At 40.0% G+C, this 25,870-nt stretch overlaps 2 protein-coding genes across 5 annotated transcripts in view; one reads left to right on the plus strand and one right to left on the minus strand.

Moving 5' to 3' along the window:
- triob (trio Rho guanine nucleotide exchange factor b) overlaps positions 1-25,870 on the plus strand; it is a 106,512-nt gene that overhangs the window by 44,942 nt on the left and 35,700 nt on the right. For all 4 annotated transcript variants that reach the window (XM_017409929.3, XM_017409928.3, XM_017409926.3 and 1 more), the window contains exons 5-18: positions 1,861-2,053; positions 2,894-2,998; positions 3,157-3,621; positions 4,480-4,602; positions 10,825-11,016; positions 11,957-12,088; positions 12,299-12,529; positions 13,504-13,626; positions 13,773-13,964; positions 15,121-15,290; positions 16,014-16,188; positions 20,888-21,083; positions 22,649-22,815; positions 25,508-25,627. In XM_017409929.3, the coding sequence (XP_017265418.1) occupies positions 1,861-2,053; positions 2,894-2,998; positions 3,157-3,621; positions 4,480-4,602; positions 10,825-11,016; positions 11,957-12,088; positions 12,299-12,529; positions 13,504-13,626; positions 13,773-13,964; positions 15,121-15,290; positions 16,014-16,188; positions 20,888-21,083; positions 22,649-22,815; positions 25,508-25,627 (2,584 nt within the window). The remainder of the gene's footprint in view (positions 1-1,860; positions 2,054-2,893; positions 2,999-3,156; positions 3,622-4,479; positions 4,603-10,824; positions 11,017-11,956; positions 12,089-12,298; positions 12,530-13,503; positions 13,627-13,772; positions 13,965-15,120; positions 15,291-16,013; positions 16,189-20,887; positions 21,084-22,648; positions 22,816-25,507; positions 25,628-25,870) is intronic.
- Positions 6,737-8,415, minus strand: LOC119617767. Its single transcript, XM_037980139.1, has 5 exons — positions 8,153-8,415; positions 7,978-8,058; positions 7,486-7,563; positions 7,199-7,305; positions 6,737-7,069 (listed from the first exon to the last, which is right to left on the minus strand). Exons 1-5 carry the CDS (start codon positions 8,397-8,399, stop codon positions 6,977-6,979), a joined length of 606 nt encoding a protein of 201 aa, XP_037836067.1. The 5' UTR covers positions 8,400-8,415; the 3' UTR covers positions 6,737-6,976.

The raw sequence follows: 25,870 nt of genomic DNA on the forward strand, positions 1-25,870 counted from the left end.
ATTACCACAGAGGCAAAACAATGCTCCAGCGCTGGTCTGGTTCCCACCACGGCCTTAAGTACCAGCTGCCTTCTGATGAGCCTGATCTGCCACAGGTGTAGAGGGAGTGACGAAGAGCTGCCAATCAGCCGTCGAGACGGCCCACCAGGAAGTACCAAAAATACTAAACCTCCAGAATCACCACACATTTAGTGTTTTTTAGGGTCAGCTGACTGTGGCAGCCATCTTGAATAGGGTTGCCTTTAGGAGACAATTTGTTCTAAATGTACATCCAATGATTATTTCCTGAAAGCTTTATTAAAATCATCAATCCAGCAATTCATGATCTATTTTGCTAACAGACAGCTAAAACTGAGTCCAATTAGTTATCAGTAAAATTCTGAACAAAAATCAGACACCAGCAAAAACATTATCATCTGCTCTTACAGTTCAAACGCGGCAATAATGTTGGGTTTGGGTTTGACTTTCTCTCAGGTTGGTGTGGGATGTCTGTAAATATTCTGCATTTACATTTTTATTTTCAGGTAGCTATTACTTATTTACCTATAAAGAAATGTATAAATGCTCATAAACAGGTTATTAAAACTTACTCTTAGCTGGAGCGTTTTGCTTTCATTTTTATGTTGTGCCGGAAGACATTTTTTAGACATTGTTTAAAATATAATGCTAGTAGTTTATAGCTTATATGATCAGTGACAAGTATGACACAAAATTGCCAAATCTATATATAAAATTTTGAACGTTATTCTGCCTTCGTAGTCTGTTTGCCAGAGTAGATCAGTTCAGCAGCCTGAGCGAGCTACCTGGTATTAAAAAAATATATGTTAATAATCTGGACATAAACACCCAAAGGTAATCCAAAAAACATTTCATTTCTGCACATCACACTGACGAGGTTGCCTGCACAGCAGATTTGCTCGCATTGATTATTCTTTTTCACAGCCTCGGGAGAATTTACATTCTGAATAAGTAATTGGACCAATAATTGACTGACCATAAAATCAGTATCTTATTAGGCCTTTTTCATCTCACTTGCTGCTAATAAATCTTCAGTGCAAACCAAGTTTAATAAGTACAAGAGTAAATCTTGTCTTTGAGGTTTTAAAGCAATAAGTTTGATCAATATGAAAAATTCCAAAAGCATATTTAGTTCTTTTACTGTGAATATGTTCGGCCTCACAGAAACAGGTATCTTCCTCTAAGTTAGGACTTACAGACTGATGACGTTTGTGAGCAAATCTTCTGACTGAGTCCAACTTTTAGGAGAGCAATAAATAGAAGAATAAAGAGTTTATCAGAAGTGATAACCCAGTTATCCTCTTTAGGACACATAGGTGTTATAATTTAAAGGGTTTGATGAATTTCTCTCTCTAAATTTAGTTCTGTTCTTCTTCTCTAAATGGTCCTGTACCCCACTCCTCCTCTCTGCTGGCTCTCCCTCCCCTCCCCTCCCCTCTACGCTCTGTTTTCTCTACCCATTTGGCCACTGCTGTGTTTTCAGAGAGTGAGGGCACGGTGAGACAGAGCAGGAGAGCCTGCGTCTGTTTCTGCGTCCTAGCTAGACACGGTCAGATTAAAGCCGTTAGCGCAGGGAAATAACCTTTTATGGGCTTGTACAGCAGCATGGCTCCTGGTAAGAAGCTGTGGAAATTTTACCGCTTGAATGTTTTAACAGTCTTTTTCTTCCCTCTGCAGATGTGGTGAACTTCTAACCTTTTGGCTAAACAACATTTTTTTGTGTGGCTTTTATGGCGGCGTTATAAAAAAAAAAAAAAAAACCTTATATTTGTAGCGTCTCTTCGTCTTTGTTCATGTGGCTCCCTAACCTGGGATCGGGCTTCTTGTCATTGTGCTCCGCAGTGAGGAGGTGGCCCGACATGGCTTCACAGTCATCGTGGACATGCGTGGCTCGAAGTGGGACAGCATCAAACCGCTGCTGAAGATCCTGCAGGAGTCTTTCCCCTCTTGCATCCACGTTGCTCTCATCATCAAACCAGACAACTTCTGGCAGAAGCAGAGGACCAACTTTGGCAGCTCTAAGTTTGAATTTGAGGTGGGCGACTCTCTATTCCTAGTATAAAAAGAGTAATATTTATAATGTTGTAGTCAGGCTTTAGTTTTTACTGTTTGATACTATACTTGAACTGGCATAAGATTCTTTACTGTGCACACTTCTCTGGTTTATTACTTTCTCCATCAGAGATCAACACTATAGTATTCCCTTTTAGGTAAACAATTCTTGTCTTTCTTGTTCAAAATAGCTATCAGCCTTCCTTTAACAGGGCTTTAATATGACTGCAGTTCTGTGACAGAGGTACTGTTCTGTCCCGTGTGTAGCTGGTATATTTAGTTCTGACCCGGTTACTATGGAAGCAGGATATATAGGCCATGGCAAAGAATTTCTTCACAAATTTAGTCGTTTAACTTTGGCGAATAAACTTCTTGTTTGTCCACCATGTACTGTTTGTGAGAACTTCCATCCAGTTCTAAATCCTCCTGTTTATTTGGTGTTTTTGTTACGTCTGCCTTACTTCCCTGAAACTCAGCACTTTTTGTTTTTATTTCCTGAAAGTTTATATACTTGTATTTTCATTTTATTATTATTAATAACATGAATGTTCTTGGGGTTTTTTTTCACCACACCCCTTGTCTAAACAGTTGACATGAAGAGTTGCAGATTCTACACATTCCTTTCAGATCCTTGGTTTATTTGTTGGAAATGTTTTAAAAAAAAAGTGAGAAAAATGATAACTCTGTGAATCCCAGTGCTCTTTCCCCCTCACTTTGTTAACTCTCAGTGGTTTCTTTTCTTTCCTTGTTCACTACAACCTAACTTCTTTATTGTTTTTTTTTTCCTTATTTTATCTGTCCTACGTCTGTCTACCTGTCCCAGACGGTGATGGTGTCCTTAGAGGGCTTAACCAAGATTGTGGATCCTTCCCAGCTGACAGCCGACTTTGAGGGCAGCCTAGAGTACAACCATGATGAATGGATTGAGGTTTTAATAGTTTCCCTTTTTGCGTCCCCATTTCATGTCAGTCTAGATTTAACCAAGAAATTATTTATAAGTTATTATTTTCTTCTGGTGAGATTTGATTCGCTTTTATTAAAATTTCCTTTTGTGAAATCTCAGAACAGTTTTACTGTGCGTTCCAGGTGCGGCTCTCGTTTGAGACCTTCGCCAGCGACGCAGCGCGGGCTTTGGCGCGCCTCGAGGAGCTCCAGGAAACTTTGTCCCAGCGTGACCTCCCGCGGGACCTGGAGGGTGCTCGGCGGCTCATGGAAGAGCACGCTGCGCTGAAGAAAAGAGCCACCAAGGCCTCCATAGAGGAGCTCGACACGCAGGGACGACGGCTGCTCCAGAGGCTGCAGTCGCAGACCTCGGGGGGAGGGGACGGCGGCTACGGTAATCGTGGTGTTGGAGCCAGCGGAGATTCCAACGACCATCATCACGGGCTCCACGCACAACACGCTGACGCGCACAATCTGGTGGCCAAAGTGACGTCTTTGTTGGATAAGCTCCACGGGATGCGGCAGAATCTGCAGCAGCTGTGGCACATGAGGAAGCTGAAGCTGGACCAGTGTTTCCAGCTGCGACTGTTCGAGCAGGACGCTGAGAAGGTCAGAGCCCTCACTCATCATAAGTCAGACAGAAAGATCAGATCCTAGATTTAGTCATGTGTAAAATATTGGTGTAGGAGTCTGTGCAATTAGATATTGTAGGTAAAATAAGATAGTTTTAATACGTTTATTCTCATAAATTAAATTTGTGGAACACATTTAAATTAAATGTAAATTAGAAGCTCTCAGAGAGTGCAAACCTCCGCCACACCATAATCAAAAAACCAAGTTGATCCAGATCATAATCTGGATCACCACCAAACCATAAACCATTGTTTTTTGTGACAACCTTAACATTTCCTGAAAATATCATCCAAACCTGTTCATTTGTTTTTGCCTGATCGTTGCTAACAGACAGACAAACAAACCAGTGGACATAACCGAAAACAGAACTTCCTTGGTGGAAATAATAATAAGGCAGAGTTAGAGCACGGGCTGATCGGTGACCTTGACCTTTGACCTTGAACTTTGTCTGTATCACCACCAAAATGTAATCACTTGTTCCTTGTACAATGTCGGAAGTTTCCTGAAAATTTCATGAAAATAGTCTTATAACTTTTTGAGTAAGCTACTGAAAACATAACCCCCTTGGCGGAGGTAAAAACTCTGAAGATGAAACACACACACGGTGTGTAGGGTTTCTGTTCTTTTTTGTAGCATAACAATGGAGCTTAGAGATGACTTGCCTCAGAAATCTGTGCCGTGATCGCGATCAGAGATAAAAGGTTTTGAGTAATTACAAGCCCCGAACTACGGGCCCTCCTATTCTCATTGTTGTTGTTATTACTCAGCAAGAGATGGAAAGGCTTTTCTTTTGAAATGCCTAAATGCTGTTCTTTTCACCTCTCGTGTGTGCAGATGTTCGATTGGATCATGCACAATAAGGGCCTTTTCCTCACCAGCTACACGGAGATCGGAGGGAACCACCAGCACGCCGTTGAGTTGCAGACGCAGCACAACCACTTCGCTATGAACTGCATGGTAAGGCTTGAGTCTGCCGCGCTCACAAAGAGGCACAGAAACACACTTACAAAAAATACTATCACGGTTTTGAGATTGGAGTCGTTTTAAGACCTCATCAGACCACACTGTTTTTTTGCTCAGATTAGCCGTTAGCTTGTCACACTGCTCAGAATTAAACTTTGTTTCTCAAAACTGAGGTTGTTCAAAGAGCTGTCTACAACAGGTAAGATGCTAGTTGTGTTGTGTGTTTTTACAGAACCCTGTTTTAAAAGATCTAAACTATCCTTTTAAACTCGAATCAATTTTCTCACCTTTTGCTATGGAGCAGTTCCCAGAATCGACCTTCACGTTCCAACTCCACATCCACATCTCTGTTAGGTTCTCTTATTTTTAGAGTTTTCCTGGTGACTAATGAACGCAGCTGAGCATATTGTGTTGTATCCTTTGCAGCCCTAAATTGTTGTACTCTCACATTTTCTATCAAAGCTTTTTCATTTTGTATAATGTTGCTTCAAAGACGGTACATTTGTCCCAGACCCAGTTATTCCCGTTTGTCATCCACTTGCCACAGACCACACTCTGCCTCTTAATTTTCTAACTTTGCCACAGTTTCGGTCAGTAGTTTCATTGCCTCTCCGAATCTAATCTAATTTACCAAATCAAATCTAATTTATTCATAAAGCCCATTTAAAAGAAGCAGAGCTGACCAAAGTGCTGTACACAAAATAAAGTACAAAAGCAACAGTTGAGACACTTTTAAAATAAAAACAAGCTGCTAAAGAAAGAACTCCTTTAACAACTCATCGTGCTAAATACAATCAACAAAACAGGCTATAAAAGCTTGATTTTTATTTGACAAAAACGCTTTTGACCTAAATTTGTTTCAAAATTTTAAGCAAATGAATTAGCAGCCTGTGACCTTTGATTCAAATAGCCACAACCCACATATAACAGTCAAAAGTTCAGCTGACCTGACCCATGGCCCAGTGACCTTTAGCCTCTCGTAGAATCACTGGTGTAAATAATGGAAATCTTATTAGTAGCAGCATAGAATCCCATTAGAAACCAGCATTAGAAATCACCCTGAGGCAGCGGTGTTAAAAACACAGGCTAAGTTGCACGACTCGCTTATAGGAAAAGGCAGAATTATAATGTTGTGTTGTTGCACGTATTCCCGCAGTCTGCACACACACACAGACACACACACACACACAGTCAGGTTAACTCTGACCACTGCTACCTCCACCCATTCTTCCACAGGAAGCTGCGTTTCCCCTTCCTGCTTCTTGCACAGCAGAGTGGAAATACACTGTGTTAGTTTGTGTGTTTGTGTAGAAAGGTGCCCTCCTGTTTATGTTTTTATGTATTACCCAGCATCTGGTAAGTTTGAGGGAGCAGATACAAGGTGAAATAACATATGTACACATTTCCAGTTTGTAGTGGCTTGCTTAGAAAAAAAGACTATTTGTGCATCGTTGTTAATTTACCAGTGTTTTATCAACATTGTGTGGTAGATGTACATCCTCGTGACATCAGTGAAACTGCAGACTCAATGCTAATGTGGGCCATTTGCCATTACGTAAGCGCTTCAGTGCATCCTGCATGAACCGTTTCATGGAGTTACGTTACTTCTATGCCCCCTACGGGAGGTGCTTCACAAGTGCACTTTGTAAATGTCAGAGTTTCTCGAATTGTTTGAACCGACAGAACTTCACTCAGGATTTGATATGACTGATGCTAGAATTAAGCTGATGGACCAAACTCTGGTGTACTTTTTTGTTGGAAGCGTATAGGTTTATGAGCATAGCAGTGGTATGATACTTTAGGACTAATTATTTGCTTTTATTGATCATAAAAACAGACTATTTCTGCAGGTTTCTTCATTTTCATATTTTTCTGTTGCTCATTGAGAAAGTGGACTAATCTTATTTGATGACAAATGAACATTGTTTTACTCCAAACCTTTGAAGTGTGAACAAATTATTCTAAAATAAAACTGGTGAGCCTAAGTGTGATTTCTACTAAAAACTTCAGCCAAATGTATGTTCTTGTCTTTTGTGCTTTTACAGAACAGTGTTGATTTGATATGTTGAACTTTAACCCACTTCTGAAAAGAAGAAAGAGGAAAAACATCATTTAGCAATATTAGCAATTTTATTACCTTTTTATATTGCTCTGCATTGATTTGCACTTTTAGCAGATACATTGTTCAAAAGCAAAAGCAAATGACATATTGTGATTAATATGATGCACCTGAAGAGTAAATTATTCAAAAAAAGAAAAAGACTGAATGTAGAGAATATCAAAGCTATAATATGCAACCATGGGCTTATTCCCAGGTTGTAAATAGATATGTTGGCTTGATTCCTGGTCATGGCTGGTCTCAGGTGGACTAACATGTACAGTTCCAGGAGTACTTGTTGGAGCATGAGCCGTCATTACCGCTGCTGTGAGACAGAAAGAATGAATTCATCTCCATGTGCTCCTGTCAAGGAAAAAAAACACAACAGTTTTAGTTTAGATTATATTTTGTTTTAAAACCTTCTTGGTTTTCATACACACTCACACACAGACATGCACACACGTACACAGGTAATGAACATTTCATTTTTACCTGAAGCACTTCATGATTTACGACGAACAGGTCATTCCCATGGAGACAGTCGGGGTATTTAGTGCTGGAAACGTGATATATTGACCCAGTCAGGTTTTGCATGGTCTCTTTGAAAAAAAAAAGAAGATAATAATATGTAACTCATGTTAGAAGAATTTGCAATTTTCAGCATTTTTTACAGTTTTTTTTTCTTATTATTATTGTTTTAGTCCGCTAGTATAACAAACCAAAGCTCAAAATTTCTTGTAATTTAAACATTTTTATTGTTTACCGCTTACTTCTTTTACCTTTTAATCTATTGTTTTCCTTAATAAGCTCATCTATCCTTTTATGTCCGTCTCCATGAAGGACAGCCAGTCGGTCATCTGTTATGGAAGGAACATGAAGGAAGCAGTTTTTATTTCTGACAACAATACATCTTTTTTTTACATATGTTGTATTATTTAACCTTGTACCGCCTACTTCTGCAAAACAGGACAACAAAGAGCAGCGTATAACTTACAGTATTTAAAATGAGCAAATCAATATACGCAGTTTAAAACTCAAGGTCAAGCTGGTCAAAATCCCAAATCTAAGTTACAACATGTTGGTCTAATAGTGTAATAAAACACAAAACCTTCTACGATTTACGTGTCGCCACAAGGCAGCACACGATTTTACAAAGCAGACTGTGTTCAGTACAAAATGTAAGCTGTACCACATCTTTTTAGGTGTATAAAAAATGCCTGCTGGGTTTTGAAGCTTGATCAAAAGACCACAGAGAGTAAGTTGAGACTCACAAGCAAAGCCCAGAGCGACCAGCAATCCAATCAACACAACGCACAGCACCACCAGACATACTGTGGAGAACCTGAAGAATGCTAACCAAAAGAGAACAATAAATTATTTCAGTGATGCTGCATTTGTGCTTCAGAGTTTGTGTCTTCTATACTATATAAAATCGAGGTACTTTACCTAACTGGGGTTTGTTTCTTGCTCCTGTGTTTATGCTTGTTGCCGGACGTCTGATGGTTACGTATCTTTTCGGTAGAGGCTGTGCATTTCTAATTTGTGGCGTCTGGCTCTGTCCTCCTTGCGTGATCGGGTCCCTTCTCTGTCCTATTTCTATGCCAAGCGTGTCTCCGTTTTCGTAAGTGTCATCACCATTGTCTGCCCACTGGTCAGCGTCCATTGTCATGTACTCATTGTCTGCTGCTTCCATCGTCGAATCGCTTTGCTGTCTGCATGTCAGGGCGTGCTGTTTATGCCTGAAATACCTCAGAGATGGCTGGAGATGCAAATGGCACGGTGGGAGGTAACGATTTCTCTCAGTTCCGTTGAGAGAATCGGACAAGTCGTGCTTTCCATCAGGCTGAACCACCTAGTTTGAAACATAAATTCATTTTAGGCTTTCATGGAGGTTCAGGTAAAGTTTTGTATCAAACAGTAAGTGATGGGGGGAGGGGGTCAGAAAATGGAGACAGAAGATGTACAAGTTAACATCTTAGCTCCTCAACTTGTTATTTGGAGTAAAAATGGGAAACAATAGAACGTGCCCGCAAGTGATGCGATTATTTGCCTGTAGTTTGGATATAAAGAGATAATTTGTAGAGATTAGCACTTGTTCCTGTAAACACTGGAAAACTGGGTGCCGTGAAACTGATCAACGAGATAAGTCTATTCAAAGCTGTGGGTTCGGTTGTTTTAGTGGCTCGTCGTTGTGAAGCGGAAGAACTGGATGTGATGGTTTTTATCAAAAGATTTCACCAAAACAAAAGCACAGTTTGAAACTTAAGTTTAACATTTTTGAAGCAAAGCTTCTGTTTCAGTTTATATTGAAGCATATATGGGATTATTTTGCCTTTTTTTTTCCTTCATGAGATGGATATGCTGTTGCTTCACAAACATGTGCTGAATTCTCAGTAATCATCACGTTTGTTTGGGGAAAACCCGACTTCTCTGTCGGCAGCAGCCATTTTTGTCAGTGATGAAAGCTCCAGACTCAATTTAGTAATCTTCACTCATCAAATGACTCTAAAAGCTGTGTTTTCATTCTGTTTTGATGTAAAAACATGAGCAAATTTGTCTCTTAGCCACTTTTTTTGTATTTTTGTGAGTTTTTTTTTTTTTGGACCATTTATTCTCTCCTCGCTTGCCAGCATCAGGTTTAAATCAAAATACCTTTTCCTCTCTCTCTCTTTCTGCTGAACCCCTCCTCCCGCTCCTTTTACATGCATCCGTTTTGGATTAGAGCTTGCCCTCTCTGTGTGTTCGAGTCGTCCAACCCTCCATCATTGCAGCCCCTCTCCCCCCTCCACGTTTGCACGTGATCGCAAAGCAATCTGTATGTCTTGAAGCTCTTTTTTGTCTTTTTTTTTTAAATAAAATTAATATCCTGTGGTAAACAACTACATAAAACCTATTGTAGTTGTCAATTGTCACATGGGCTTTTGGTAAACTTTTGTAATAAGAATATTACCAGCTTGTCTGTTGTTGTTATAGCATTTTAACTCCAAAGTGAGCTATTCTTCAACACACACTTGTGTCACTGGAATACAATTATTTATACAATTATTTAGAGCTTCAACCTGAGCTTTTCATTGTTGGCTTTTTGAAGTATCCTCTTACAACACAAATAAAATTAAAGCGCTTCGAAAAATACACTGTCAAAAAACTAAAATCTTATAGCTTTAATATTTTTAAGAAAAAAAACTATTAGCATCTTAAATTTTGATTGAGTTTCATCATTTCTGTCACTTTTTTTTGTCCCTTTCTGTCATTGTTTTGAAGACCTCGCCTCGGTTTCAGGGCTGTATCTGGTGTTCTGTTCTTATGCTGATTGAAACAAGCAAACTAAGAGCCATGATGGGCTTCAGGAGCAGTAATTAAATAGAATAATAACAGACCGTTAACACAGTTGGTAATTAGCATTTGCTGATTCGTGCCTATCTGCACCAAACAGCTTGAAGCTAGTACGTTTAAAAAGAAAAAGACTAAAAGATCCAACGGTAAATGGCCTTTTTTATTAATCACATGAGGGTTTGCCTCCCAAGTGAACCAAGCGAATGACTTTTTAATGTCCCCAAAGGTGGCTGTTAGTCTCTTTAACTTGCGTCACTGCCTTTCGTGAATGCACTTGTGACCTTTTATATTTCACAGGCACACTTTAATTGCTTCGTAGGAACACAGTCAGTCTGTTGGAAAACAAAGCGTTGGCTTCATGCGTCAGGGTACACAAAATGTAACATCAGTAATTTTCCTGCCAGGCTGCTCATTTGTCTGGACAAGATGCTGTATCAATAACATTAAATGGAAAGTTACTACAACACAAATTCCCCCCCCAAAAAACTGGATTGCTGTAAATTAAAACTGATTTTCAAATCTCATAAATCCATCTTTTATTCACAATGGAACACAGTAAACAACTCAAATGTTTAAATGAAGATATTGTACCATTTTTATGATTAAGAAACTGTTGGAGAAGCATTTTGCAACAAAAAAGAGCATTTTAGAGAAGCTGAATCCCTTAAAGTAAAGATGAGCAGAGGCTCAAATTGGGGTTGTACAATATAAATACTATATATAAAGAAGTTTCCCATATTTTTTATATGATCTTTGTTGCTTTTTTTGTCCCCTTTGAACTGCAGAACGTGTATGTGAACATCAATCGAATCATGTCGGTCGGAAATCGGCTTCTGGAGTCGGGCCACTACGCCTCGCAGCAGATCCAGCAGATCTCAAGTCAGCTGGAACAGGAGTGGAAAGCGTTCGCTGCGGCGCTGGACGAGCGCAGCACCCTGCTGGAGATGTCTGCCAGCTTCCACCAGAAGGCAGATCAGGTACAGAGGAAGTCAGCAGATCGTTTAAAGCTGAAACGCCGTCTATTGTCTGCAAGAAAAACCATCCTCTATCCAAACAAGACATTCCTAAGTGTCATTGTGTACTAAAGTAACAGAAATGCAGTATATGGAATTTATGTATGACAATAATAATTGTACTGTGCCGTGTTTTTGTAAAAAAAATACATTTTAATTGAAGAAAAAGGCTCAGGAGTTACTTAAAGACAATTACAAGGATCAATACCGCTTTTCTTTTGTTTTGCTTACATTTGCAGTAGCAGAACATTAGACAGTTGTTGACACTGGTTGTTTGCTGAGTCGTTTCTTTCCTTGATAGTTTCTGATGATCGAGAGTTTCTTGTTGCTGATGTCTGTTACCAGTGGAACCACACAGAGCAGTGGTAGTTGTAGGTTCTTATGATAGTTTAGTTGGCAGTCTTACACCGGTGGGCTCCAGCAATATGGAGCTTTTTCTTTGTGTGTTTTAGAGTAAATAATCAAAGTGTGTGTCTTCCAAAAGCTAGAGATTCCTGTCCAGCTCTGACCTCAATGCATTACGGGTGCCTGGTGCACGAGAAGCTACGATGGCTGCAGTTCTAAAGTTTGTGTCTCATTAAATCTGCTGCACACCTAGTGCTGTGAAACCTGTGTGAAGAAACACATTACCACAGTGTTTGAATGCATAAAGTGCAGAGAAATCCATTATGATTGGCTCATACTGCTAACTTCAATTGCAATTTGGAACTGGAACACGGTTGAGTTCAGTGTGACCCATTCCCAGATCTGAATTCTGATTTCTGAGGTAAATGGAACCCAATATACCTACCTTGTTTTTTCATGCCTGTGTGTGTGTTAATATCATGTAAATGAGTAGGAATTTGTGTTATCTATTGTTCTGTGTCCTTCATGGTTCGTGTCTTGTTTTTGTTTTTCTGCCCAGTACATGAGCAAAGTGGAGCCGTGGTGTAAAGCGTGTGGTGAAGGAGAGCTGCCCACTGAGCTCCAGGATCTAGAAGATACAATCCACCATCACCAGGGACTGTATGAGCACATCACCACTGCATACTCAGAGGTATCAAAGAACAAAGAGAGACACACCTATGCAAAACTCAGGGTTATAAACAAATATTAATATGAAATCTTCAAAGAACAAAACACAGTTGATAAGTATTCAAATGAAGCATTGTGAATGTGTACACAATGTTTGGGCTTGATTTCAATCTGTAATCTATGTTTTACACAAACGTAAAAACAACGCACATAAACCGTGAACCTATTCCAGGTCAGCCAGGACGGAAAGTCTTTGCTGGACAAACTGCAGCGACCTTTGACTCCGGGAAGCGCCGATTCCCTCATGGCGTCGGCCAACTACTCCAAGGCCGTGCACCACGTCCTGGACATCATCCACGAGGTGTTGCATCACCAGAGGCAACTGGAAAACATATGGCAGCATCGCAAAGTGCGCCTGCACCAGCGCCTGCAGCTGTGCGTCTTTCAGCAGGACGTGCAGCAAGTGAGAACCGCACGCAAACATTTGCAGAGGAAAGTCCGCCTCCGTGAGAGCTGCGGCGTAGGTTTTTCGTTTAGCTCGTGCAAGCACACGGCAAGAGAGACTGCAGGAAGCTCTAAAGCTCCGTCCTATCCTGCCTTCATTTGGTATGCAGCTGCTTTGTGGATTTAAAAAAAAAAGAAAACAGTTTTTCAGAGGGAAATTTAGCAACCTACTTGTGCAATAATGCAGAGATTCCCATATTATAAACATAACAAATTTGTATCTTCTAGCTTATTTCCATCTGCATGACTGTCTGGATGACCTCGGTCCCTCATGTAGAGCAGTAATTTAGTCTCTCGTGTTGTCCGCCCGTTTCCATTTCGTTTTGGTTTCCCCACTCTGTCCTGCTGTGGTGTCTGCGTTTCTGTCCCCCACCCCACACACACACACACACACACACACACTCCCATCCGCTCTTTCATCACTCTTTTCTCCTGGTAGTGGTTTCCATGGTGATGCAATTTACTGTCACATAAAGTGTCTGGAGCATTGCGCCTGGGTTCATGTGTGTTTGTCCCGTGAAAACATTCTCTCAGAGACCTTGAAAATCCCTTTCATCCCCCCACATTGAAACAGACAGAGTGCGCCTGTATGTTTGAAAGATATTAGGTGGGAAGATTTGGAGCGTTTCAAACCCACAGATAGTTGGCATGTTAACTCTTTGCACAGTTCCTACTAATTGTTCGTGCTTTGATGGTTTAATCATGGCCAAATGCAGTTGGAGAGAAGGAAAAGAGGGGTTGAGCTGGTGGAGAGAGACGTAGCAAGATGAGAAATATTAGTCTAGAAAATTGCTCTCACTTGTGTGATCTGAATACAGCCTTTCTAACCAATTCCACCACCTACTGGCTGAAAGTGTGAATTGCAGCCAATGCACAATTCCTTGTGCGTATTTGGAATTTTGTTCACATGCTGCATTTTTTTGGTGTTTTGAGGTGTTGGACTGGATAGAAAACCACGGAGAGGCCTTCCTCAGCAAACACACTGGTGTTGGAAAGTCTTTGCACAGAGCCAGGGCTCTGCAGAAGAGACACGAGGACTTTGAAGAGGTCGCACAGGTACGGGTTTCACCTTTGTCACAAATTAGTTTGAAAGAAGTTTTGTTTTTTGTTATAAACTAATTGTCATTAGGTGTACCAACAAGGTGTTTGAGATGATGTCCTTTCTTCCTGTTTATGAACATACTTTTTATTTTTAACCTCAGAACACCTACACCAATGCAGACAAGCTGCTGGAGGCAGCGGAGCAGCTGGCCCAAACCGGGGAGTGCGACCCGGAGGAGATCTACCAGGCTGCCCACCAGCTAGAAGATCGCATCCAGGACTTTGTGCGACGTGTCGAGCAGCGGAAAGTTCTGCTGGACATGTCTGTTGCCTTTCACACACATGTCAAAGAGGTATCTGATCTGTTTCTCAGCTTCTCACCTGGAAGCTAGTTAAACGTATTTATGTTTGCTTTACCTGATAAAGGGTTTCAGTTCGGTTTTGAATTGTCCAATTGTGAAATAATCCTAGAAAATGTTAAAAATGAAAGGTACAAACCTTTGTCACTTTTTTCCTTTTTTTGTTATTGCTATCGACTTTTAAACCACTTTAAGGAGGCACAAATGGCAGGACAGTCAATGTTGGAACTTTTTTGAAATTGTTTAATTGTTAATAAAATGTAAAAACATTTTTCAGTCAAAGACTACGGTTTGCTCAGTGTTTACCTGCACCAGATGATGATGAGAAAAAAAAATCAAAATATTTAGAAGCAGAAGCAGAAATTAGAAACTTTCTGGTGCCAGTCAGAGGCAGCGCCAAAGCAGCGGGATACTTTGCAGAATTATGGTACCATTTCAGTTCTCACCTGATGTCTATTTTCAGTAATCATAGCCGTGGATACCAAACGGGCCACATACCCAAACAATGCGTTAGTGCGTATAAACCCCCGCCTTCTTCTGTTTTTCTTTTGCCTCTATAATACAACCGTGTTTGCACAAATGAAAGACTATCCAACTTCACCTGCTCTCTTCTTAACTTCCATAAAAAACAAACATGCCTCTTCCCCTCTGTAATCAATCTGAATCCTCAAAGAACAACCGTATGTGCTGCTCAGATGTGTTAATCACAGCTTTGCTTCCCTAATTTGTTAAATGGATAGGGTCATTCTGAGCAGAGGAAGAATTTTATCTGCACTGATTTTCATGAATCAGACCCAGAAAAACCCACCATACAGTTAGAAGTTTTCTGTCACCTGTATTAATTTAATTTGAACTGAGCTGAGTTTACCTTCATATTTAGTGAATATATTTGTGTTTTATTGATTATAAAACTTCAGCTTGATGTAGACTTGACAGGGTTCCTGCTTCTTGCCTTTTGTCTCTTTTGCAGCTCGTTTGTTAACTCTTACATCTGGGTTTAGCCCACACCCATCAGCTGTCTCAGAATGAACCTTTTTTAAAAAAGAATTCCTGCAGCAGGAAAATCCACAAACTGGGCTGTGCAGTCACATCCTGATTTTTGCTTTTTCTCTTGGATGTTACAGTAACTTTTTTTTTTTTACTGTGTTAGCTGTGGACGTGGTTGGAGGAGCTTCAGAAGGAACTGCTGGACGACGTGTACGCTGAGTCAGTGGAAGCCGTGCAGGACCTGATCAAGAGATTCGGCCAGCAGCAGCAGACCACCCTGCAGGCGACTGTCAACGTTATTAAGGAGGGAGAGGACCTCATACAACAGCTCAGGTGACTGGCTGCTGAAGTCTGAAAACTGGAATATATTTACACCAAGTAATAACAGATATTTAAAATATACAATTGGTGACCCTCTAAGGTTTTGATAAATTTGCTGGTTTTAATTTATTTCCCAATCCTTTGACACTGTGATGAAAATGCAGCAAAGGAAGGGAACGTGATCTCTCGCTGCCATGAAAGGCAGTCAGTTGTGTAATTGCCTCTGTTTGTATGTGTGCTTGTTTGTCTGTCTGTTAGCAAAATATCTCATGAACCACTGATCAAATTTTAGCAAAATTCTCAGAAATGAATCACTGGAAGTACATGTAAAACTTCAGACCGATTGAAGATGGCTGCCACAGCTTATCGACCTGAGCCAACAAAAAAATGACTATAACTCAGTCAGTTTAACAGATTTTAAGCTAAAATTTAATATGGTAGCAGCTGAGGGTTCTGCCCCGTATATAATTCAAGAGCTAACATGTTTGCATGAGCTTGTACATAACATCGTTTACAAAGTTTGACCAAAACGGAAATAACTTAGCCCCTTCTCATCAAAAGATCTTAGTCTATACTGTGACATGAAAGGCAGCGGGCGATATGCATTTTTTCAGGGAATTGTAGGCCTTTAATTTATATATATATGTTTTTTTTTTCACAGATGTCACAAAAATGAGTGTGCCGACCTGTGACCCTACATTCACTCATCAGTGACTTTTGGCCTTTTGTTCACAGAGACTCAGCCATCTCAAGCAACAAGACCCCTCACAACAGCTCCATGGCCCACATCGAGAGTGTGCTGCAGCAGCTGGACGAGGCCCAGGGGCAGATGGAGGAGCTGTTCCAGGAAAGAAAGATCAAGCTGGAGCTCTTCCTCCAGCTCCGTATTTTTGAGAGGGACGCAATAGACGTGAGTAGGAGAACACGGAAGCTTTGTAAATGAGAAATAGTTGTTTTGTTTTCATTTCAGGAGCAAGAGGCGGAAATGTGCATGTATTTGGTGGTAGGGTAGTTGGAACTAATTTCACTTGTGAACACAAGCAAGTCCAAGGAGGATGTTGTAAATACAAAGTAAAGGTGTTTAAAAAGGAAATAATAATGAAAACTTACAACAAATGAAAGAAAGCCCTGAGGCATAAATACTGCATTTAAAAATAATTAAACTGGTTAAAAAAAAAAAAGATAGAACAACTCATATGATTTTACCATCCTTCCTATATCTCTTTGTTTTTCTTCTTTCCGAAGCCGTTTGAAGTTGTGTAAAGCAGCTCAGTTACATGTTGTAAGGTGCACACGGGCAAATCAGAGTGAGTCTGAGCTAACGGACCGTTTCACCATAAAAAGGAGATTTAGTCCTGGAGAGAGGCCTCCTGCTGGTCTAAAGCTTGGCTGAATTCACAGCAACGCTCTCACATTCGCCACATTAAAAAAGCATTTAGTTCCACTTGATGCATCACATCCACTTACTCGTTGTACTTTTTCTCCCTTCCCTAACCAGCAGTCTGCTATGTTGTATCAGTTTTTTTCTTTAGCGTCCCACTGAGAGAGTGAATGCTTTTCTCAGCTGGGGCTCAGATATGACGACTGCTCTATTTAAACATTTTACTGTGTTTATTGTGGGTTTATCATGGCCGTCAGATTAGATTTGTTGAGCTAAAGCCTACGAGAAGAACACATTTGGGTTTATACACTCTGTAGGATGTCCAGAGAAAAAAATATTGAGGTGTACGGATAAATAGTTCAGTGCCTTGAAGGAGTATTCCTAGCCCTTGAACTTTGTCACATTTTGTCACGCTACACTGAATGGGATTTCACATTCAAGTGATTGGCCAATACAAGGTGGCACATAATTGCGAGATTTTCAAACGTTTTTACAAATAATATTTTGAAAAGTATGGTGTGTGTATATATTACTTATTACTCTGATACCCTGAACAAAAATCCAGTCCAACCAATCGCCTCCAGAAGTCACCTAATATGTGAATGGACTCCACCTGTGTGTAATTTAAAATGAGTATCAATCCAGCTGTTCTGTGAAGGCCTAAGAGATTTATTGCAAAAGATTAGTGATCGAGCAGAAATATGAAGACCAAGGAACACAACAGACAGGTCAGAGATGCTCTCCCTCCAATCTGATTGACTTCAGCTGTTTTACAAAGAAGAATGGGTTAAAGCTCCACTGTCTAGATGTGCAGAGCTGGTAGAAACATATGCCAAAAGACTTGCAGTTGTAATTACCAACAAATGTGGTTCGACAAAGTGTTAATTCAAGGGCACTGAATACAAACGTATGCCACATTTTTTACATTTTTGTCAATTCCAGTCTTTCTGCTGGTCTTTCTGGTATATATATATATATATATACCAGAAAGACCATATATATATATATATATATATGTCTGTGTGTGTGTTTAAATTTATCTCAGTTGCGTGCTCAGAGACATTTTGGGATTGGTTTTAAACGTGTCGTGTCTGTTTTGTCGAAGAAAACAGATTAACTCTGCATGTCGGGTCAGAGATCTGCGAGGAATCTGCTAATCACACATTAGAACATTGAACTACACACTCTCTCACACACACACGGGCGCACACACATGCACACACAGACACTGGATTAATATGACACAGTGCTCAAGCATGAAGATGGGCGGAGGAGGGATTTGCTTCCCTTCATTCCCTGCTCCCACACACACACTCAGGTACATTTGCAATCCAACACCTCCTCCTGGCATTACTGGAAGTGTGTGTGTGTGTGTGTAAGGACATGGGTTATGTGGGACATACCTTCATCTTTCAGTACTTTCTTTTTTGATACAATCCTGTCTGTTGCTTCACACAAGGGGACTATCAGTATCTCCTCTTTTGGATGGTTCTTTAGTCCCGACAAATGAAGGAAATGGTCTTTTTTTACGCAGAAGGTGTTTTACTCAACTTTAAAAGGAGAAAAGATCAGAAAAATGAGTGCTTGGTAAGTTTGGTTCACTTTGTTTGAACTTATCTTATTACTCAAGGTATTTTTTAACTGTAAAATCTCTTTAATAGGAACACCCTGTGTGGTGACTGAAAGCTTTTCTATTTAAATAAAATAAAATATATAGGTTTGTGATCATATTGCAAATCCAAATTCCTACAACTCATAGTCACCCCAGCAAGTAGACTTTACCACATAGAGAGAAAATGTTGTTTAGTTTTTTTAAATTAAATTCATCTTACCTTTTTTTGAAGCACATTCAATGGGGCAGACATTCTAACAATGTTAAAAAATAAAGTTACTTTTGAATTCAACTTGAAAATGGTTTAACTTTTTTTCATGCTCCAGTCTTTTTTTACTGGTCTGAGAGAACATTTTGGAACGTAAAAGCTTTGCTAAATCAGGGAAAACCACCTGATGGAACATCTCAGATTATTTAACTGGCATCAAGTCAGTAACATATCTGTGGGTGTCATAGGATTAGCACAGTGTGTGTTAAAATGGCGCCATTCAAACTAAGAAAAATGTTGAAACCTCTTGCTTCTCATAGTGGGACTTTCTGTGTTTTGTCTCTAATTAATGGCAAAAGCCCATACAGTCTCACAATGTCACCATACACACAATTATTGTGTGTGTGATTTTATAAGTCTGTCATGTGTTAGGGTTTTTTTTATTATTTGCAGTTTCTTCTTGTCATGTGCTCATTGTAAACAATGCTATCTCGTTATGCCTTTCTTGCTTTCTTGCCCACTGATCTCCTCGCTGCTCCATGCTGTTCAGCTCCACACACCTGTGACTCATCAGCAATCAGCTCACCTGGTTGTCATTCAGTAATCACCTTCCCCAGCACCTATACTCCTACTTCTTGCTGGTTCTTAATTGTTGCTGGTTTCGAGTTCTATCATAAAATTCAAGTTTTGTTCCTGAACTTGCCTCCATCCATCCATCCATCCATCCATCCATCCATCCATCCATCCATCCATCCATCCATCCATCCATCCATCCATCCACTTTCCCCTGCAAAATCTGCCCCCTTCAGAAAACTGTAAATGTACGTTTCTGTCTCTTGTGTATACACAGTTTTAGTCTTGAAACCTAAGCAGTTTTCTGCAGCTCCTTCATCCTACATGCGCTGTGCCACTTTAGAAGGCTTTTTTCTAGTTGTCCCTTAAACCTTGCATTTCACAGTTAAAATATTTAACAGCGCTGTACATTGAGGCTGTAGCACATTGTTGTTTAAAAAAAAAGCACCATCTGTGTGCAGCATTTACTACTATAGTATAACTAAATTAGAAATCAGGCATCTGCATTTATTTCTTGCGCCCTTGTTTTATATCATACATATTTTGACAGACAGCACTGGTACAATCCAGAGGAATTGATGATAAAAGTCATAGCATACGTTGGGAATAGCATAGTTTCAAGCTTCACTTTCAGGAACCCTTTTGGTTTTGGTTCAGTCACATATAGTAACGAACTTCATTAGTCCTCTTTTTTTTCAACATATTTGTATATTTTACATATCGTGTAACTGCGGACTCAAACTGCTTCTGCGTACTTTATGCTGTTTAACCAATTATATATCAAAACGTTCAGCTTGTTTGAGTGTAGTAACTGTTTTTTCTAACTTTAATGCTTTTCAAAATGTTTAACCTTATTTACAATTTTTTCCCCCTATAGAAATACATTAAGATCTCTTCAATTTCTTCAGAAACTTTGCTCTCTTTGATATCTGTTTTAGCATTCTTGCCACTTTTTTTTGCTCTGTGCTCCATTTAGATTTTAGCTACAGTTTTGCTAATTTTAGCTTTAATTTAATTTAATTTTAGCTCATCAAAGTCATTCACCACTTATCATTCACACTAAAGTTTTGCAGAAAATGCATTTTCTTATTTGTTTATCTTCTCCTTTCTGTCTCTGAACTCTCCTGTCCTCTAGTTTTTACTGTCTTCTCCTGAAACACGGGACAGTGGTTTCAGAATTGAGGACGACAGCTGCCAAAAGGGTTTTATGTTTATTTACCCACTCAGATTGAATTTTACCACCATTAGAAGATAACTCATACTGGACTTTTATTACTGATGCAGTTAAAGGCCCCGTTTCTCATGTTTCCTGGTGGTATCTCTGTGTGGTGTAAATGTCCCTTTAATAGGCACAGATCTGACATGAAGATGTATTTTACTGATTGCCTCGTCCTAAATAAAAAAATCAAAGATAACTGTGATAAAATTGGATCTAAAGGAGAGGAAACATTGACAGACAGAGCTGAGTGGTTCCTGGTATCATGATTCAGTCAGCGTGGGCAGTCAGAGACAAGCACTGACATCTCAGTACATCTGTTCTGCCAGCCGTGCTTTACCACTTTAATATGTTATCAGTCATTGTGAGAGTCAGCTGCTTCAGCTGGTATTAAAAGTAATAATAATGACTATACTATACGAATAATCAAATGACTGAGACTTTTTTTAATGCTTTTGATGTTGGTGCCGAAGAGACACATTGATTTTACGTCTAATAAAATCTGACTTTGTAGTTTCTGTCTTTTTTTTAAAAAAACATAAGAAGTGTCCCCACACCCCCCTCTTATTCTGTGTTAACCATTCTGTCTGTGTCTTTGTCTGTCTTCCTGAACATTTAGATTATCTCAGACCTGGAGTCATGGAACGAAGAGCTGACCAAGCAGATGAATGACTTCGACACAGAGGATCTGACCCTGGCAGAGCAGAGGCTTCAGCATCATGCAGACAAAGCCCTCACCATGAACAACCTCACCTTTGACGTCATCCACCAGGGGCAGGAGCTGCTGCAGTATGTCACAGAGGTCCAAGCCTCAGGTGAGGGCAGAAGTGGAAACGTCTCTCAAGCCTGCAGTAAATGCACAGTCTGTGCACTGCTTCAGCCTCGTGCCACACATACTGAAACATTAAAATACTTTTGGCAGCTTCACATGCTCCTCACCTGCTCTGCTTTCTCTGTACGCCCTCCATTTTCACACAACAGTGTTACAAAGATGACAAAACATTCACATACTTGCATATAGTAAAGGTAACTCTGTAAATGGTTTTGCACATGTTTCTTTGCTACTTTAAGTAAACAGGAAAAAGCCAGGGCAGTGTTAAAGTGAATCAGAACACATACTGGGTGTAATGGCAGCTATTCACACTAATTACTGTTGCTCAGGTGTTAAAAGTTGCATGTTTAGTTTTAAAAAATCATGAGGAAGAGTGACCTCTGTACACCATCCCAGGACAATATTTCTGCACCAGGCTGGTCGTGCTGCTATAGAAATATGAATAAAATATGAATGCAGTTTGTTCTCAAAGGTAATTGGGAAAAAAAACGCCTCTCCATCAGCAGCTACCTACATGGAGGAATTTGTCGTTCGATGTAACTTTTTCAATTATTTATAAAATATGAAGGTTGCAACTATTCAGTTGCTGTTCCTTCTGGGTTCTGTGGATTTGCAACAATGTTTAGAAAACATATATTTTTTATACTGTCCATCTTCCTTTATGTTGAAATGGAGGCAGCCAAAAAATAGATGTGTTTGTCACAGCAATCACTTACTAATGTTTTGTTATAAGGATTTGGGTTTTTGTATTTAGTTTATTGCTGCTATTGTCTTCAAGTTTCAGTTTAAGTTTAGTGTTTATTTTTCTTTGTTGGTCTGGTCTTAGTTCAGCTCTTGTTCCTTGTGCCTCAGCCATCATTCACTTATCCTCAGTCAGCTCTTGTTTGCCTGCCACGCCCATCTCCACCTGAGCTCATGATTTTCACTCACCTGTGCTCACTTCCCCTAATTGCCCTCTGCTATTTAAAACCCAGTCATCTCCTCAGTTGACTTGCTGGTTCGTTGGTCTGTTTTCCCTGATGTCTGGTTCTGTTCATCTCTTGCCCATGTCCGTTCAGTTTTTGTATTTAGTCTGTTTTGTATTTAGTTTTTTTCTTGTTCCCATGTCAGCCTTTGTTTTTGATTCTTTTGTTTTAATGAATTAGTTTATTTTCATCACAAGTCTGCGCTCTGGGTTCACCACCTTTTTCCCCACACCATGACAATTAAGGCCATTGGTAATCAATATTCATTAAAAACTTTAGAATATAAAAAAAGTTTATAAATGAAAATGTTTTTTATTTGTACCAGCTGTATTCCACTGGTAGAGGGGCTTGTCTTCAGGTCAGAGGATAAGGGGTCTGATCCCCAGCCCCTGCAGCATTCTGACGTACCTTTGGGCAAGATTCTGTACCCCCATTGTCCCTGATATGATTATGGGCGTAAGACTGAGAGCACAAAAGCGTTGCGAATATAGAGTGTAAATATTAGAAAGCACTGTATGAGGTGCTATATAGATATGTATTTTTCCCTGTATAGTTTACACAATAGCATGTTCTCTTTTTCCAGGTGTGGAGCTGCTGTGTGACAGGGATGTGGACATGGCGACCCGGGTTCAGGACCTGCTGGAGTTCCTTCACGAGAAGCAGCAGGAGTTGGACCTGGCTGCCGAGCAGCATAGAAGACACTTGGAGCAGTGTGTCCAGCTAAGGCACCTGCAAGCTGAGGTCAAACAGGTACACACTCGCAAATGAAATGACACGAGACACGAGAGGCCAACTGGGCAGAACCTCATACAGCTTCAACACCGTGCCGCATGGGGCGCATAAGTGTATAAATAGTGTCTAAAGAAAAACACGTGCTCACACTTCAGTCCTGAGACGTTGCCTTTTAGAGTCTAACATACTGTAAGCAGGTAAAGGCTGGGATTAGACTAATTAATGACAAGTCTGTCCTATAATTCATTGCTCCAACATACCACAATCTTGCAGCAGAATGTGTTGGTGCGTGCTGAAATGGCCACAGTGTGTTCTGCCTGGACCTGACCACAGTGAGATGACTCATCCTCTTTTAACAATCTGTCTACCTTGTTTTGTTGCTCATAAAGCTAAAACAAAAGGCACAGTGGCCAGAGGCAGGCCGTAAATCAAGATTTAAACAAAAGGCAGCTAAACAAGGCATCTTGCATGCAAAATAAAAACACAATAAGACAGAAAGCACATGTTACGTTTCAACCAGACAAACCTTTTCAAAGAAACTGGTGTGTTTTGGCCACAGAAACCAAAGGTTAAACAGCTCAGAGGCAGAAATTCCAGCCTCCCAAAATGAACTTGTAGGTGAATTGGACTTTGGAGATTACCTTCAGGGTGCAGTTTTGTGAGAAAAACAGCTGTAATGTTTCATTTCCACAACAGTTCATAAATTGTTCCGCAGGAACATGTACTTTTACATTGTTTCCAAACATGAGATTCAGACTCAGTTCTGCGTGCAGTTTCAGTCACATGCTGCACACTGACCACTTTAAAGTTGAGCAAACCAGAGGGAACGAGGAGAAAGAGTTCTCATCCTGATGAAGAAACCATAATATATCACCAGAATTCTGTTACTCTTTGGTTATGTTCACTTAACTTCTTAATTTTTGGTCTTTTGTTACAATTGTGACTCAGAGGTGAATGGGTGGAAGCCTTTAACTTCTAGTGGAGTGTTTTATCAACATGAACACCGAAGAGGTGACCATGCTAGTGCAGACAATAGCGATTCTTAAGTATATTCTTTAAAAAGAGAGAGACACGCTGGAAAATAGAAAATATCTACATCAGATGAACTCAAGGTGTTGTTGAAATTAAAAATCAAAAAGTAGACAAAGCAGCCAGTTAAGTTCTTGAACAAAAGTTGCTGAGAAGACAGCACTGTGGAAGCAGAGTGAGCAGCTCATTTCACCTGAAAGATGTTGCGTCTCATCAGGACAAAGACAGTTTACAAAACTGGTGTAGACCTGTTGCATCACCCGCTGGTTTCTGAGCTGCAGTTTTGAAACGATGGGCTTAAGCATTTAATTTCTTGCCTCTTAACTCACTTACAGGCAGTTACCAAAGTTTTCTATTCAGAAAAAATATAACGCTGACATGATAGCGATGCATCAATCAGAAGGTAAATTCCTTCACAAAATATCAACTATTTTGATTTTATTTAGGTTTTTCCATACATATCCAGTTACATATACCTATTCTTCTTATGTTGATGTAAAAGTTGAATCAAACCTGGGATAGGTATCGTGGTACAAGGACTGTTATTTTGTCTCTCTTCACATTGCCTGGAAAACTGAATTTATATCTGCATCAAGTCAGCTGGAGCTCAATAGGCATTTTGGAAACACAAAAAAATAAATAACACCGTATCATCATGGTGAGAGGGAGAGCAACAGCTAGCCCCTCTTTGCCTTGTTTGTTGTTTCAGTGGGTATCACATAAACAGGCTATTTTCTCCTTGCATCCATTCAGCAGTTGAGTGCAATTACAGCATGACCCCTGTGTGGAGCAATTTCACCAGCTGATATTTCAGAACAAAACAAAACAAATTAATCTACTGTAGAGGCAGTTTTCACTCCCAACAACTCCTGTCATATTGCCCTGTAACTGCATCGTTTCATCCACTCAGGGGAGTGGATGAAACTAGCACCAGAAATGGAAAATAAAACAAAGAGAATGATGTAAATACAGTAGACGATGTACTTCTTTGTAGTTTTTAGTCTATACAGTAACTAATTAATAGACCTGATATATAGAGTTATTATTTTGAAGGGGGGTGGGGAGTCCTGCTGGGAGGAGACCTCAGGGCTGACCCAGAACTAGATGGAGGATCTCCATATCCCCATTTTAGGATCACTGATCAGTGGTAGAGCAGGAGTTATTTTACACACCATAAACTTCAGATAGTTTACATGCATACGTTTTGCCCCACCTCGGGGCATTGCAAGAGTAATGGAAAGAAAACAGGAGTCAGCGCCGTGTTCCAGCTCTGCCGTCACCCACACACCTAGTGTGCTCGATGAGTCACACAGGGAGGGAGAGATGTTTTTGTGAGTCTACCTTTTGGCAAAAACCAGGCCAGCAGAACTATGAGCAAAAGTACATTTAAAACCCCCTGGCAGTGTGTGTGTAAGGCGGGGGGGCCTGTGGAGCGTCATATTAGGAGATTAGAAAAGGTTTAAGAAGTTTGAAAAGAGATATGCAGTTGAGGTGTTAATTGTGATAAATGTAAAATAAAAAAAACAACATAGTTTTGTTTATTATTGTGACTGAAAAGATAAAGAAAATGAAAGGTATGAGCCAGTTTTCCTTTGGTTTTATGTCATTTTGGTCAAAATGTTGGTAAAGAAAACAAACGAGGAGAAAATGAACGTGTTGTGTGTGTGTGTGTGTGCTGCAGGTGCTGGGCTGGATCCGTAACGGCGAGTCGATGCTGAACGCTGGTCTCATCACCGCCAGCTCCTTACAAGAAGCTGAGCAGCTGCAGAAGGAGCACGAACAATTTCAACATGCAATAGAGGTGAAAAGAAAATGAAACTGTTTTTTCTGTCTTCATCCAGAAGAAATACAGTCTGTACATTTGGTTGGTTGTTTATAGTATTTTACCTCTTCCCTTCATCAGGTTTACCTTGGTATGCCTTTTAATGTTTTTTTTTGCCCTTCATCCTTCAGCCCCTCTGCCTTTTAAGAACACTTCAAGTTCTTACTATTTTCTCATCATCACCTCAGCAGAAATCATACATAAAATGGAGTAATGAATAAC

Source organism: Kryptolebias marmoratus, linkage group LG16 (assembly GCF_001649575.2).
Source record: "Kryptolebias marmoratus isolate JLee-2015 linkage group LG16, ASM164957v2, whole genome shotgun sequence".
Taxonomy (NCBI): Eukaryota; Metazoa; Chordata; class Actinopteri; order Cyprinodontiformes; family Rivulidae; genus Kryptolebias; species Kryptolebias marmoratus.

Coding starts and splice junctions, on each gene's coding strand:
- LOC119617767 (XM_037980139.1), bottom strand. CDS start 8,399: ATGGAAGCAGCAGACAATGAGTACATGACAATGGACGCTGACCAGTGG. Junction 8,059..8,152: donor AAGAAACAAACCCCAGTTAG/GTAAAGTACCTC, acceptor TCTTTTGGTTAG/CATTCTTCAGGTTCTCCACA. Junction 7,564..7,977: donor GGTCGCTCTGGGCTTTGCTT/GTGAGTCTCAAC, acceptor CTTCCATAACAG/ATGACCGACTGGCTGTCCTT.